The 16644-nt window shown below is 37.7% G+C and overlaps 1 protein-coding gene across 1 annotated transcript in view; it reads left to right on the forward strand.

The window, feature by feature from the left end:
- The window catches only part of LOC115450162 (homeobox protein homothorax), a 302038-nt gene that overhangs the window by 142216 nt on the left and 143178 nt on the right, over window positions 1–16644 (forward strand). Inside the window, 1 exon segment of the mRNA XM_030178157.2 lies at window positions 7463–7471. Coding sequence (XP_030034017.2) covers window positions 7463–7471 — 9 coding nt within the window.

Consider the following 16644-nt stretch of genomic DNA (forward strand, 5'->3'; position numbering starts at 1 on the left):
AATATTTTTTCAAATAAATAACAATCTCCTTTTTATACCACGTTCCCCTCACACGGAAGCGACAATGACGTGTGACGAGCGAAATAAAAAAAAAAAACAATTGATCTATTTTAAAATGCATTCTCGTTGCTCAGTTACTAGGAATTCAGAAATTCTAAAACGTCTTTGATACGTGCATTTGGCTGACGCGGGCCGTTGCTTGGAACCGTGTGTTTGTTTGTCGGGCTGTAAAACTGTTAGGAATCGTAAACGTTCGTGTGTGGCCAGCCCTTACGACGAAATCTGAACAGATGGACGGAGATCAAAAGACTCGACGGTGATAAAAACAACGTTGATGTGAATCAAAAGTAACAACTTAGTAGTCGAAAGTTGTTTTTGAAGTAAAAACGGTGGTTACACAAAAATTCAAGGAATTTAACACGCTAACGACTACGGCAACATACGAGCAAAGTAACTTGGTCCTTAGCACATCTAAAACCTATAAGTCAACGTTGTTTTAAAATAAGAAAGATGAAATTGTTTGCATTTTAAAAAATACCGGAATTAAAAACTTTATAAAGAACAAAAGATGGTAAAGACATTTACAGAGGATTCTAATTTCAAAAAGATTTGGGGTTCCGCAAACGCGGTATCAAGAGACCAGCCAGCCATTCCTCCCTGAAGTTTTACACGAAGCGTAAAGGTAATAACATATGATTTTCCGCGCGCACTCAATATAGTCGGGATTTGTCGGAGCGCGGCGTCGCAATCATTAGCCCTATCCTCAATCTATGAGCTCCTGGTACGTCGGGGGAACTATTGGCGAATTTTCTGGGATTTTCTTATTTCCCTGTTTTCGTGAACGGGAAATGTTCAAGTTTTAAAATGGTGGAAAACATGTTTGCTAATAGTGGACTTTACTTGAGGGGTTTTAAACAACCCGGCCATTTGTCTTCAAGAGATGTTTTTATCCAAGTGAAAATAATAGGGGAAATGCACTTTCCTCGGCGCTTACATTAAACCATAAATCGTGGCGGTAAATAAATTTTATGTCATCACACGTTATAGTGTGTTTTAAGCGATTTGGACGTAGATTGATGAAATAGGTACCTGTTTTACAAGTGTTTCCTACAATGGAATATAAATGGGGCAAAACAAGGTTATCTTTAACACTTGCTTTATTTATAAAAAACCTTATTTAAGAAATGTTTCATTGCGTTTTCATCTTATTTATAATGAATAGTTAGATCGTCAGGGAAGATGATTGCCAGGAATCAGGGCTTTGAATAGTCAAAATGATGCAATGCATATGCAAGCATAAGGCACTTTTTACTCTTTTATAATTTTACTTAAACACGATTCAGTTTCTAACACACTTAAAACAAATAAGTATTACCGAACTGCAGACATATCTTTTGCTCCAAATAAACATGTAAGTTGTAACGCAAACAATATTTCCGTATTTGACAGAAACCCTACAAAAAACACATCCCACGTACATCCTTTATCATTTCCAACAGCGGGATCGGCGAGCAAATCCCCGTATCCGGGATTCCGGGCGCGGGATCCGGTAATCCCGGTTAATAACGCGCGGGGCGGCTGCCCGCTCTAGGTTGGTAATCATTAGTTGAAGTTATAATTGGCGCGTTATTGTGCCATTGATTGTGGAAGGAAGCAGCTTGTTTGCGACGTGATAGCATCGCGGAGACATGATTACTGGCGACGTGGCGAGACGACAAAATAGTTGCCAGTATAATGGAGGTTTATAGTAGTTTACTGTAGATTATTAGGAATCTGTGTCTTGTTCAAGGCGATTCTGTAAATTTTCTGATGCAGATTTTAATAATACTCAACATACTTTAATGTGTTTATGAAGTTAATTTCTATATCCAAAGGTTCTTGGATCATCTTTATTATAATGTGGCAAAAAGCAATGTTTATTGTCTTGCCCCAGCTTTACTACACGCTACAACGCTGCTTTTAATAAAAGTAATGCACTTAACTCAAAAAAATATTAACCGAGGAATATAAGTGAAAATAAATGTAACCCGAGTCGGGAACGGGATAGTGCACAAATCCCTCGGGATAAGCAAAAAACGAACCCTCGCAGCCACCGCGTACCAGGCTCGCATGAGCTAGGCGTAGGCGATCCCAAGCGGTATCAGCGGTACAAGCGATCGCACTTAGCCGCGTCACTCGTATCATATCGCGCTGCAGCGCTATCAGTCAGTGTCGCCGTGTCGCCGTGTCGCCGCGTCGCCCGCTGCATTAGCTGCGTCGCCGCGTCAATAAATTACGGGAGACACCTCCGCGCGACGCTGCGCGCCTGGTGACTGGTCACTCCGGTGGATTAATGTTCATTATGTTAATGTTTTCTGTTATTGTCTAATCTCAATGGAACTTATTAAGGGCTTTATCGGCAATATTCATCACCGCGTCTCTGATGAAACACCAACCGATGTCGTGGAAACGGAACAAGTGTGGATAAGTGCCGGTTTCATGGGAATATCTGGCACTGAACTACGAAAACGAGAACGAGATATTCATATTGAAATCTTGATCAGCTTGATGATTCTCAGAATCCATGGCCTGATGAAGCCCTAATAAGATAGACCTTTCTAAAAATGTACGTTGTTTCACTTAGATATTGATCTGTAACTACGTATGAAAACTAAAATACAACAAATCAGATACCCAATAACCACAAACATTTAATTTCTACAAAAGCAACATTACGCACCGTCTTTTGTTTCTTAAACACGTCATTTAGCAATAATTCGATTGGAATTATACAGAAACCGAGTCGATAATTGACATCGAATCGATTTGCCAAACTTTATTGGTTTTCGAATCAGAATACTTGCATATTTTTACAATAACACGTCCAGTGTAGTCATTGTTGGCAAGCATAGTGTTAGTCAACGGGAAACACAAAATGGAAACACCCCACCTCATCCAACATTATAAATATTGGACGAACAACATAGCATACAAAGTGTGTGTAGTTTAAATGGAATACCGTCAAACGACCGCTTGGAAGGACAACGGAATAAATAGGTTGAATAAGAAACACCGGTTTTAGAACGTTTTTCAAATAACCCTTAATTCGAGTTGATCGAGAGATAAGGTGTAAAAGATGACTCCGCATTACAGAGTAGTGGATATCTCACTAAGTTATAGCTAGATAATGGAATGCTCAAAGGTTAGCGAATTGCATAAAATAGGGTAAAAGCCTAAGTAAAATTGTCATTGGGCTGTCTATGATTAGGGAATTGCCTGTCAGTATATATTTAATGGTATATCAGGAGGCATTAATAAAAATCCATAGACTATCGCAATTTAGATAAGGATATCATTTTAGATATTATCTTTTATTCCTTCTCTCCGCTGTTTTTTCCGAAATGAGATCAGAATGTCCGAAAGAACAACTGGTCTTGCTTGAAGTTTCTATATCGTAATAAACAAAAAATCAATTCGCATTATAAAATCTGCAGTTATTTTGGATATCAATAAATTGAAAAGCCCATTATATACGTACCCAATTAATTTAAATGTATAATTTACCAAGGTTAGGTTCACAAACCAAACTCCTTTTGAAATCCAAACCTCGGTTTTCGCGTAATATCACTTTCACCACTAAACGCGAGTGCAAATGACGTTCTCACACAAAACAGCTGTTAACTGCCAGGTTATTGATGTAATAAATGGCCGCTGTTTATAGCTATATCGGACATTATAGTGGTTATTATTTAAACAGTCATTTCAGATTACTTAAATGCGATATAAGACGGCTATAGTAAGTGAATAATCAAGGCACTAGACTAGAGGAATGGACTGCATTGCTAACCTATAAGGAATTAAAAAGGAGGTTAGAGAACGGATAAGGGCCTCCAACAAACTCGCACTAAAATAAATCGGATCTTCTTACCACTCGCAGTTCATTACTCTACTTATACATTTCATGTCTATGGTTCATTCATTTTATTTTTAAAACAATTACTGGCCGCAAACACGACGCAGCCATGCAGTAGACAACACGAAGCACCGAGAACATTGTGAAACCCTTTTTAAACTAAAGCTCTTCGTGTTCGAATTTTAAATGTATTAAACAGGCCGTCAGAAACGGTTACTCATCAACGTGCTGTTAGTTATAACGTTATAACGTATAGCTATTCCAGAAACGTGGTCACGGCGAAATGTCAAAGTGATCTCGGGTCGCGTACTGTATAAATAGCGCATGTGCGTCAGTCCACGGCGTGTTATTGTATATAAAGTAAAACGGCTTATTAAGAGCTACTCCCACTCGTCGGCAAGGCACGCAACCGGCTTAGCGGCCTGTCACATGGACGACGCACTGATTTTATTAAGAAAGTTAGGTTAGGTTTTCAGTTGAGTGGATGTTGGCTTGTGATTGTATGGAGTTACATACATATAACTTGATTTCGATATTTCATAAAAAAAAAATTGAAAAAATTTAAACCATTCATCACCTGATTATACTTCTTATATTCAAGTATAACCTTATTTGTGTAGTTAAAATACTCCTAACAACAAGTTTATCAGATATAAAAATATCTTCAATACGTGACTAAGTATCTTATCATGCGTGCACACATCAGTGTTATCGATAACACTACAATCTTACGGATCATCTTTTTAAAAAAATATGTGACCATGAACAGTAGCAATATCACAGCAGTTAAATATCCAATACTTTATTATGATATAGACAGATAAACATTATACTGTGGAATACATTGTTTCCAATAATCAGAAAAACTAAGCAAATGAATTACCATCATTAGTGAGGTATTGGTGGGCCGTTAGCTCGACTGCCTTCGGAAGCAATAAACATATCTGTATGTTGTCTTTTTACTACTTTTTCATATGTGACTGTTCGTCTGACTGTGTACTTATAGTAAGGGCTTTAGTATTCTGAAAGGTAGTAACGTAGATTCGCCATTCATCGCCCTTGTAAAAGTTCTTTACCGAAATAAATTCTCACGATACACTGCCGTGCTAAACTCAAAAGCGGTATCTAAAATAAACCAAAATCTTGCTTTTAATGTCGTCAGATAGCTTAAAGAAATACCCAATGAGCTTACCAAAATAACGGTATCTTATTTAGAACTTGTTAAAACAAAACTTAAAAGAGTTTCTCTCTCAGTTTTACATACAAAACTATAAATAAAACTATATTTACAAAACTTGCATTATCTCGAAATAAGGTTTCATAGCACGGCAGTATATAGGATAATAGTAAAATTTAATCCAATACTTGATCTATCCAGCCAGATTTCAAACAGTTCTTTGCTATTAACAATCTATCCAAAAAACTTATTATTACAAATGCTAAACCAAAAATAAAAATAATAATGTTTGTTTTATATAATATGTGTATTGTCTTATTTATTTTTATATAAAAATAAGTATATACTTACACCAACATTGTCTCATCTCTGCATCACCCAAAGGTTGACTGTTAGAAAATGCCTCAGGCATTAAGTCCACCTGTATAAATTTATTGTATATAAAGTTGAAATAAATAAATAAAAATATCCACTAGCGTCATGTAAACCCAATGCCCAGTAAGTGGAAACTTACGTACAATTCCAAGTATGGGCGCGTCACACGAGGGCCAGGCGCATCGCGCGCCGTTACTGCCTGATTGAGTGTTTAACTGTTACGCTATTAACCAACATACCGACTCTCGATCATTTCTCGTTTGTTGTAAAAATAGCGGCAATTTACTCTAAATGGTAATGCTGGTTAGTGGTTTCTGCGGTGGTTGTTTTGGTTGTCTGTTTCTTTTAAAGTTTGCTATGGTCGTTCTTGTATTGAATTTTACTTTTATGATTTGGAATGAATTTGGTAAATTAGTAATAAATGAGCTCGCGGCTGTATGTTAGAAAGGGTACGTAGTTATGTCAGGTAATCTACATTTTACACTGCATATTAAGTCTTATTTCTACTCTAATGATATAAGAAACTATCACTAAATCAAATATAATTCGTTATCGAGTAAATAAAATTGATTCTAAATTAGTACTTTTTGAGCACTCTTCCCAATGCTTTTTGTCAATTGTTAGAAACTCTATCGATCGAGTTTAATGAACTACATATTAACGACTAGTTTAGTGATATTTAATGCGTGGTGTAACTCACCACGGTATGTAAATAGACCGAACACGACCGGCGGGCACGCCGCTCCCGCGCCGCTCGCAAAAACACGCGCTTTTAATTACCAACGTTGGGAAAAATATAGCTAGCAACGCGTCCCGACTTCCCACGGGTCTGGTAGTACAGATTCAGTACTATCTGTTGGTAAAAACCGCATCAAAATCGGTTCAGTATTTTAATGCTTAAAATTTGTTAAGACATAGTATAAACTCTGATCGATCGTTTCAGGTGTTGTATCAGGATCAGTCAGTTTACATTCAAGGCAGGCCGGCATAGTTGTGGCAATAGAGATCCAACACTCTTAACCCATGCAAAATTACGAGGCTGAGAAAATAAGCAATTAAATTAGCTTCAGTGGCGTCCTCTACTAGGCCTTCATCACTAAACAGTCCAAATTCCCGTATCTAACAGCTGATTAGAACAGTATTTGACAGCTGATTACTAGCATTCGATGACTATCAAAAATTATTCCCGATGCCTTCTGTTTTGATTTCATAACGAAGAATGATCACTGTCAGTCACCTGTCGCGCTGTCACGTCCATTATCAGCTGTCAAAGTTAACACGATAGTGTATCAGCTACTCGAAGCGATAGCCGTATCTTAAAGATTTTTGGGAAACAGAGTTTTCGCATCTTATCTCCGATTACGCTGTACTTAAATATGTTATGAAATGTTGTATCAGTCCTGTATTTAGACTTTGCTAGGCCTCTTCTACTATAGAGAGGGATTAGGCCTTTTCACTACGCTGGCCTAGTGCGGATTGGTAGACTTCACATACCCTCAGAATTTCTAAGGTTTACTCATGATGTTTGCCTTCACCGTTAAAGCAAGCGATAATTCGCAAAGAATATATAATTTTAGAAAAGTCAGAGGTGTGTTTGGGTTTTAAACTTGCAGACATTTGTCTCGGCAGTCCGTTCCACTCCAAACTAGGCTATCGCCGTTTATGAAACGTTAAGTCCTATCAATATTCAGGCAATATGTGTTGTAAGTTTTGGAGTATGGTTTATGTGAGATGGACTGTTGTTCGAGTTAGCTGATGGATGTATTTATATTTCTTAATAAATCCATTATAATTAACCAAGTTAAGATCCTAGAGTTAATCGTGAACAGGAAATTAAAAGTTATTTTTTTTTCTATCGATCTGAATCCAATGGCTGTTCAAAAATATCTATTCAGTACTACAAAGTTTGTTACTATAAAAGCATCATGTTAAGGGTATAGTATAAGTAGTACTAAGTATAGTATAAGTATATGTTGTAAAGACATGTCGAGTAACCACATTCGTGTTGTTTGTTACAGATGCGATGGGTAAGTTCATCCGCCAGCCGGCACCAGGACAACAGGAAGCGTCATAAATCATGCGCGTGCATGTAAAAAGATCATGCTAACAAAAATTTCCAATCTTCATAAAACACGAAAAATAATTACTGCGAGCCCCACGCCGCTTGCCGCGCACAATAAGTCAATCGGCCAACACTAGGAGTCCGACGGGATTCGCCTCGCGTCATAAACTTTGATTAGGCCATTAAAGTACGTTAATTTATTAGCGTTCGAACAACTCTCATTTGCTATAAACACACAAAAATAGCTCGTAAAATTTAAACCCCACTGTCGTTATTAGGCCGCGGCGCGGCGCGGCGCTTGCGGCCTTACGCACCGCGCGCGCTCGCGTGTAATCGAAAATAAGCTTTGCGGTAATTAAATTTATCGTGAAAAAGCACACAAATATGTTGAAAAAACGATTTAGTTTTTCACGTTCACATATACGCTACTAATACCATACGACGCGTGACGCTGTTCGGTAAAAACGCTACCGTAAATAGCGGTATCGCGTCGGTTGAACGTTACGTAACTGCGTAACGCGATCTCTTTTTAAAAATGACAAAATATTTCCGCTGCATTCGAAATGACGTATTCATTCGGCGAGTGAGCGCACCGGTGCCGGCAAAAAACCTGAATAAATGCGGGAAAGCGTTTAATTTTTCAAAAATCGAACACGAAAATTCGAACTGCGAATTCATTTGGCGCGAAATTCGTTGGATGCATAAAATAAATTAAATTTCGAACAATATCAATCGGACACGGGAACACACTCAGGCGTTTCGCTATTTATCATAAAATACTGACGGTGAGCTCAAATTGAATGACACTGTCTTTGTCTAACGCGGTGCGTGCGAGCGGGAGGGGCGATGTGGGAGGCTTTTTTTCTTCGCATCGAATGGTGTTATCGAGTTGTCCGCATGTGATTTGTTCGTATAGGTATCGACTATCGGCGCACAATATTAATTATGCTTGGCTAAATTAGCTTTGTTTCGTTTAATGATTGTGATCTGCATAGTTTTGGAGATATTTCAAGGGTTCCGTATACATCATTTACAAACCAATCGACAACATGAATGAATCTTGAGCAACAATGAATTTGATTCTTATGGGCATAAGTGAAACATGCAATTTGACGGTAATAGAGAAATGTTATTTTTTAAATTTCCGGAATATAATTATTCGGTCGTAAATAGCAGCTCATGGCGCGCGGTAATGCCGGGACCCGTTAATTCTGCCCATTTGTAAGGGATTTCCTCTCTAACACGCGAAACGTAGCATTTGACCTTTGTATCGTGGTAAGAACTGTTATTTCTCTAAAACCTCGTCCAATATTCCGATGCGTGCATTTCAGTAAATTGTTAACGGCCATTCTCACGCTAACTTGCAGGAAGACAATTAAAATTTTAATATTAAGTTGGACCTCCTTTAGAATTTAATTCATGTAGTTTTCATAGTAGGTAGCGAAGGTTGGTTTCCAAGGCTATCTTGTCTTGTATCTACATTCTTCTAATAAGTTTTCAATTGGGGCTCCGAAAAGTCGACGTTAAGCATCATCTTTTAGAATTAAATTCATGTACTTTTTATAGTAGGTACACTGCGAAGTTTGGTTTTCAGAGCTATCATTGTCTTGTACTTTCTTCTAACAAGTTTCTCCCTTAATAGGGGCTCCAAAAAGTCGAAGCTAAGCATCTCGTGCTAAACCTGGAACATTCTAGAAATTTAAACCTCAAAGAGGTCGGAATGTGACTGACAGGAAGAACAAACTGGTCATATGTACAGCCCATGGACCACCGTCAAGGAACCCTAAAAATGATTAATGGTCCCTCGTATATGAGTTACGGAACCGCTGTCGATCTGTATCTGTTAATAATACTTGTTAATTTGAACGTGAACCACTCCTGGGCAACCATTGTTTCTATTTATCTCGCCTTGTTACATATCTGTGTTAGTGGCGAATGGTGAAGTTTTTCGAAAGGGGACACGGCATATATAGGTCCTATTTATTTATACTTATATTATAACACCATAACAGTTAATACTAATGCGATATTATACAGATTTAATCTTAACAATTGATTTCAATACGTCTATGAGCCATTTCAGTGAATTCTGACAGGTTACATAAATATATCCAAGTTCTGGGATATAGTATTAAGCAATCGTATGGCCCGTGGCGCAAACCTTAGTACATTTGTTCGTGATGTTTTTTCGATTGATATAATTGAAGAGGCACGTCACATTGTTAATTGTACAAATACTACGATATTGTATTTATTATATGCCGTGTATCCTTTGTTGGAGGTCCTTAAATAAATAAATATGCAAGGATGCGGTTCGTAAATTGTTGCAATGATAATTATATTTCACATGAGGCACGAAAGGATAGCCCGCAGGATCGGGTAGTATAGACCCCTCATCAATGATCTGTGTCAAATACACTAAATATATATAAACTCTATAATATTGACAAGAAATATTTGTAAAGTTGGTGCTGCTTTTTATTTTTCTAATGATTTAACAAATGTCGTAGGTAAGAATAATTTTGTTTTCACAATACTGTGGTCTATCTATGGTGTCATGGGGAGCGAGGTTCTGCTATTTGATACGTAGCCCAGTTGGTGCTACTTTGCTTTGGTGGCGTAGTTGTAATGTGTATACGGCTCGACTACCGTGCTGAGGTCTTCTGTTCGAATCAATTAGGTCAAAAAATATCTGAGGCTGGGTTTTTCCCTCCTAAAATTACTCAATCACAGAGTCAGAAAGTTGTCGGTGTGATACCCTCGTGCTTCGGAAAGCACGTAAAGCCGTTGGTCCTGCGTCTGATCTCTCTCCGGTCATGTATGATTACGGTCACACCGGACTATGAGTGAAGGAACAGAGAGTGCTTGTGTATTGCGCATACTTGTGCACTATAATATTTCCTGCGTATTCGCATCATTAAGAAAGAACCACTTTAGAGGATTTCTAGCACATTTTGTTCAGAGATCAGAGAGTTATCAAATTACTCGTCCTATTGATTCGTTTAAAAAACTTCAATACAAGGTCCTTTGTGGTTACTTTATCATTCTCTCTTGGTCGCGGAAACAAACCACATAACTTACATTCGTCATTAAACAAAATAAAATATTTATTACTACGAAGGCGAACAAAGTTGCGCAAGATACGTCATAACAAGGTATAAGGATAATAATTGTTAAATAACAATTAATACAATTATATAACTAGACGTTTTAAATTATAAGATAAAATTAAAACAACTTGTATATACAGTGATACTCGTTTCACCAGAATTTCCATAATAAATTAATTACACAGTTATATCGCGTAAACTGTTCAAACAATAACATTACGTCATTCGTAATTCTTGAAATCGTGTTGTAATTAAAAAAAGAACAAACACGTTAAATATTATGGACCGTTAATTAGCGACAGTAATAACACGTTACGCTAATTGTGCGTTTAACAAAGAACCGAGTGTGTAATTGTTGCAAATCACAATTACAGATGTCAGTGTAGATACCGCTCGGCTGTCAGATCGACGTGTGATTAGTGACTTGCCTATGTAAATATTTATCGTTATTGTAACAGCCTCGTTAGTTACAAAAATCATAACGTTACTGGCGCCTCATTAACTTGTCACTGCCTTCGTAAAACACGGCCTTAGACAATTAAAAAATAAACTTTGTCCACATTCGTACAATGTTGGTAATACGGCAGTTTGTATTGACCGCGCGTGACGCAACGCGCATTCAAATTTAGAATTACAAGCAACATTTTTCTAAAAGCCTACAAATGGCTTAATTTGCCTGCCAGTCTCATAAACATCCGTGTAATGTCCAAAAAGCCCGCCAAAACAGTTGGCGGGCGAACATTTCGAGCGCAGATTCAAATTTCGAACGAAACGTACAAGATGGCGACCTTCGAAAGCCGTATATCAATGGTGATTTACGCGTCACAACCACGGTCGAGGTCGGCGACCGGCCCGAATTTCGTTCAGAAATGCACTCGGCAAGTAATTTATTTGTTACCATCTATTATTTTGTAGACTCACAAGGTCCTAAACACAGCTGACATTAATATATCATTTTACTCGGGCGGTTCTGCAGAGTTCCCCTCTCTCTCTTTTGTGAGGACAACAGGTAGGTAGGAGAGAGACCGCGATATGGGAACATAGTTTCCGTTTTCACTTTTTATAGTAGCAATATATTTGATCAGCTGATCGTAATGACATTTACTAGTGGGCCGTTTGCGATGTTTTTCATAATTTATACTACACTAGGTGTTTCTGTTGTCTAGGTCGCGGTTTATTTATACGTGGTGTAATGATCCTTCGCGACTTTGTTTAAGCAAGCGTGGTTTAACTGAAATACTAATCTCGCACATACAACATAGTTGATTACTTAGGTTTGGCTCATTATGTGGTTTATTACAATTTTGTTGAGTAATTAGTAATGTTTAAGATATTATTAAACGTGTTAGACTATCACAATAACGGTTAACGAATAAGTCAAATCGCTAAAGATTAAAGAAGTTCCAAATATCGCAACAAAATCGAATACGATGTAGCTTTTGCTTCCATTACTTTTTTAAGGACCATAAATTTGAACTCTACAATGTAGAGCTCTTACGGCATCTCCTAATTTAAAATCTCAATACAACCATAGATAAAGTTTCAAATACTGGCACGATTGATAGACAAGTTTTTAAATTTAGAACATGCATTCGCGCGACAACCGATGGCCGATGCGTATAAATTAACGAGCCAATGTGGTGACCATTTATTAATTGTTAAAATTACTAAATCAATCTGTCGCCATTAATTCATATAAATAGGTTTTAACGGTTTTAATATTGGACAACTTTTGTGCGTGCAAAATAGCCGTTCCGGTTTTTTAGCATAAATATTTGCTTGTGATCATGATGGCATACTTTGATTATTATTATGATACTTTTCTCCAGTATTAGACAGTCTTATTGGATAGTATCTAAGCGCGGTTTTTGATTGAATTTAGAGATAAAATTTCTAATGCTAATGATGTGTTAAAAATAGATCTAAATGTATTTTTAGAAAGATTCTTGATTTCGTGGAGAGCTGTATAATTCTTACATTTCGGCAATAACAAGTATTAGCTGTATTTTTATCAGATTCTTTTGGACGAGAAAACTTCTAATAATGGATTTTTCAACATAACTGTAGATCAACAGTACATGCCCTCCAAAACTACATCTATTTCCGCATACAAGATGCGAAGTATAAGACAGGGGTATTTTCTGGGGCACATGTCGTGTTAGGTAAACATGGGCGGGGTGTAGGAGGGGGTGCGCGGCGGAAGGAGCACGTGGGCCCGGTAAATATTTTTGGAAGCAATCGATTTCCGAAATCCATTGTGAGCCCCAACGGCGGCCTGCCGACGCCGCACCGCTCTCACTTTGTGGACATTACCTGCAAAATAAATGTTCAACGCAGTGTTCTTTTTATGAATTTTTGACACATTAATTTAAAAAAATAATGTGATTGTTTATGGCTTACTCGCATTCGATTATAGAATGTAGAGCATTTGATTGAGAAATTTTCTGTTTACCAATTTATTTGCTTATTTTTGTGTTTATTTTTATTTTGACATTATTAAGCCATTTGAAACAACTTCTTTTTATCTATTTTAATAAGTTTGGTTACAAAGTGGGCGAGTTAAGATATACTGTCTATTTTGTATTAAAAACAATAATTTTGCAGATCGCTTTAGTTAAATTAGTCTTCAATGTGTAATATTTTTTATTGTTTGTTACATTATACTGTGTGATTCATATCCCTATACAATAATCAGTGAATGTGTGTGCAGGTCTTTTATCTTACAAATGGATGGATAAAGGTGAATCATTTTTGTACATAACATTTATGGAAATTCTTAGAATTAAAATATTTACAATATATATTCCATGACTCACATACATCGCAGAAGTCAAATACTGCGTCGGTTTTATATATGCTCTCATGGCGCTAGTGTTGTGGAAAGTCATGCGCCTGAATTTAAATTAATAGCAATCTTCAAACCTGTACGACAGTAGCTGCAATCGAAATATTGCGTTAATTTTAACCAATTGGTAGTCTAGTATGAACCTTATCGCTTTATTAATAAAGTCAAAAATATTTTAATACTGGCAGCACAGGAGTATATAATCGATTAATTTTATATTTTTCCCGATTATTGGCATTTTAAAATTAGAACCTCGTCGTATCCACACTAAACGACAGGCATTAGCGCGTATCGCACTGGCTGGCATCATTAATCTACGTGACAGTTCAAAATTTAGTTACAGAGGGTTCTCACCCCCGCACACCCCGCCGCCGCGCCCCCGCGCGCCCCCTGCCGCCCCGACGCCCTGCCGGCCCAAATGTTGCAAGTTTTTGAGGGATACCTAAACACGCTCCAACCGTTAAGTTGGTTCATTAGTTTAGTTTGAAATATTTTTAAGGCATTTAAATGACTATTGGCGGAGCGATGTTAGTTTACAGTAAATTTACATACAATGTCTTCCTACGAGAGTTTGTATCGAAGTATTCCGCGCCTTAATAAAGCTGGAATACCGTACGTTGCTCATTTCGCGCTAGCTTGAATGTAGAAAGAGATAACTAATTTAGATCGACTATGTCCAATGTTAATTCAACTAATAATTTTAAGATAAGCTGGCTCGTTGATTACTTGAGAAACTGGTGATAAAATAAGTTGTTGCTTATGACTTACGTTCATGGAGAGATGTATCTTTGGAATTATTAAGCTCTAAAGGAAATTAGAAGCGTTTTCTAAACTTGTTCCATGCTTGGAATGTCATTATATACTTATTTTATTTACTGACAAACTGATGGGTTCTTCCTCCTCGACTGTCATTAAACTCTCAATCTGGTCAAAATCGATCGTCTGGTACCAGGCTAACAGGACACGCGAGGAGTTTCGACAACACGTCGCATGAACACGGCCCGTTCTGCGACGGACGACGTCCCGCGGCGCCTGCCACGCGCACGCCCGCGCACAAAGGCGCAGCACACGAGCTACGCTAATCACTTACTGTTGTAGCGTCATGCGAACCTGGTAATTTTGGATGTGATTAGATACTAGTTTACTGAAAATGACGATTCCTGAAATTTCGATCAAACTAGAATACGTCGGGGCAGATTTATGGCCTGTATTTATGAATGTCCTATCAGTTTTCCAAAACGCTCTTTTCCAATACAAGACACTATTTTCCGTTATAACGTAACAGTTCGATTTGTTCTAAGTATTTGTCCACTAAGCAATCCCAAAACATAGTGGTCATACATAACAAACAAACCTTTCCTAATTAAAATCCACAAAGTCAAACACGCAAGCGAACATACAGAAATTCCTTACAAAAAAACAACTGTAAAACCTCGTAACTTGCGCACCCTACAATGTACCTCTGTCATACGTCTGTAATTTTTCTCAAAGTCGGCATGAATAATCAAATTTCTCTATACGTTCCGCATTTACTTCCATCCGGCACCCAAACGTATGAACCTCCATCTTCATAAATGTTTAAAACGGTCTTTATTAATGAAGCAACAGGGTACAGTTTCGCGTGGAGTCCGAACGGGGTAGAAATGAGAGTGCGCGTTCCTCCGGCCCTCATGACTGGCACAATTTTTCGTATCGCAGTATATTTTTTTTAACATACATATGTTTATATTTTTATTACTTTCGGGGGTTACTCCTGTTGCTAGAATGAATTTAAATTAAAATTTCCTTTAGTTGTACGGAAAATTATCATACTATAATTAGGTTATAGATATTCCTAAACTGCAGGAATTTGTTGGTAACGTTACAAGTAACATAATTTATGCTAATTAACGTTTTAAACAGTATTTTAACTAGTCTAGTTTGTCTGACTCAAAGTGCATATTCGTCTAATGAACGAAGTTACGAAATAGTCATCAGTCAACACTAAACGTTTAGGTGAACGGTATAGCCGCTCTGTAGCCAACTTTGTCTACAGAATTAGACTTGTATTTCCACAGATGAGTACCGATGTCTACAGAAACATTTTAGAATTGTTAAAATATTTTTTGTGGTACAAAAATCCCTTTATTTCCTTCTGGAAGTGCCAAACTTAAGCATTTATTCTAAGACCCATTTTATTTAATATCCATTAATTTAGCCTTCGTGTACAGTTCATACAATACCTCTATTGACTTTATGCCATTAAAACATTATTTTTTAAACACTACAGTCCAACAGCTGTAGTCCGACCCCATCAAAACATCGTTAGAGCCCGCTCACTTACGAATTCATTCGCAACACTGCACCTAATGTTGTCAAGTAGTTAACAATACTGTGTTCATAGGGGGCGTTGGTGTGTTTGACGTAGGAGGGGTTAGAGTTTGTTTTTTTATTATATAGGCGATGTATAAGTTTGCCGTAAACCTTAAACAATGGTACTAATCTTTACGTTCTTTCTGGGTATTTGGATTAGGGTTTTCTCAAGAATCAACCATGTCTAGATTTAAACGAATTCGAATAGAAAGGCATTGTTTTTAACTGTATTGGTCTTCTAAATAACCAAGTTAAGGTGCCATTATTTTATTCATAACATTCTGTATGAAGTTACTTAATACTTACTCATTGCAGTACAGGCTGATGTCTATCATAGTATAGTTTGGTGGGATAAGTACCTTTGAAAGCCAAAAGTCTCTCAAAGTCCTGTGCTTGATTATTCGACGACTCCTATTGTAAGTATCAAAAGGGTACTATGAAAGTACTGGCCGACACAGTTTTGCGCTGCATAAAGAAGCGGTGTTCAGGCAACAGATGTGAGCTCACGCGGAACCTAGGCCCACTAACCCGGCTGGCTGTGACGTCACAAGACGCATGGCCATGATCGATGACTGTCACGCTGCCAATGTCAAGGCCGCGTTTGACAGCCGCTGTCAGCGCGCGCTGTCAGCCGCTGAAAAACGCGCGCGTCACGAGTAATGGATAGCCTTCCGGTTGCAGGCGCGGGGTCGACGACCCGCTCTGCTTGTGTACGCTTTTTATTATGCAAACTTTTTGGTCAGCATTTTTTTGTTGCTCTTTTTCGGGTTCGAAATTAAAAGTCATTTTCGTCGTGTTGCGTGGAATGTCCTTTCTCAACGCAATTTCGGT

This window comes from Manduca sexta, chromosome 13 (genome assembly GCF_014839805.1).
Source record: "Manduca sexta isolate Smith_Timp_Sample1 chromosome 13, JHU_Msex_v1.0, whole genome shotgun sequence".
NCBI classification, from domain to species: domain Eukaryota; kingdom Metazoa; phylum Arthropoda; class Insecta; order Lepidoptera; family Sphingidae; genus Manduca; species Manduca sexta.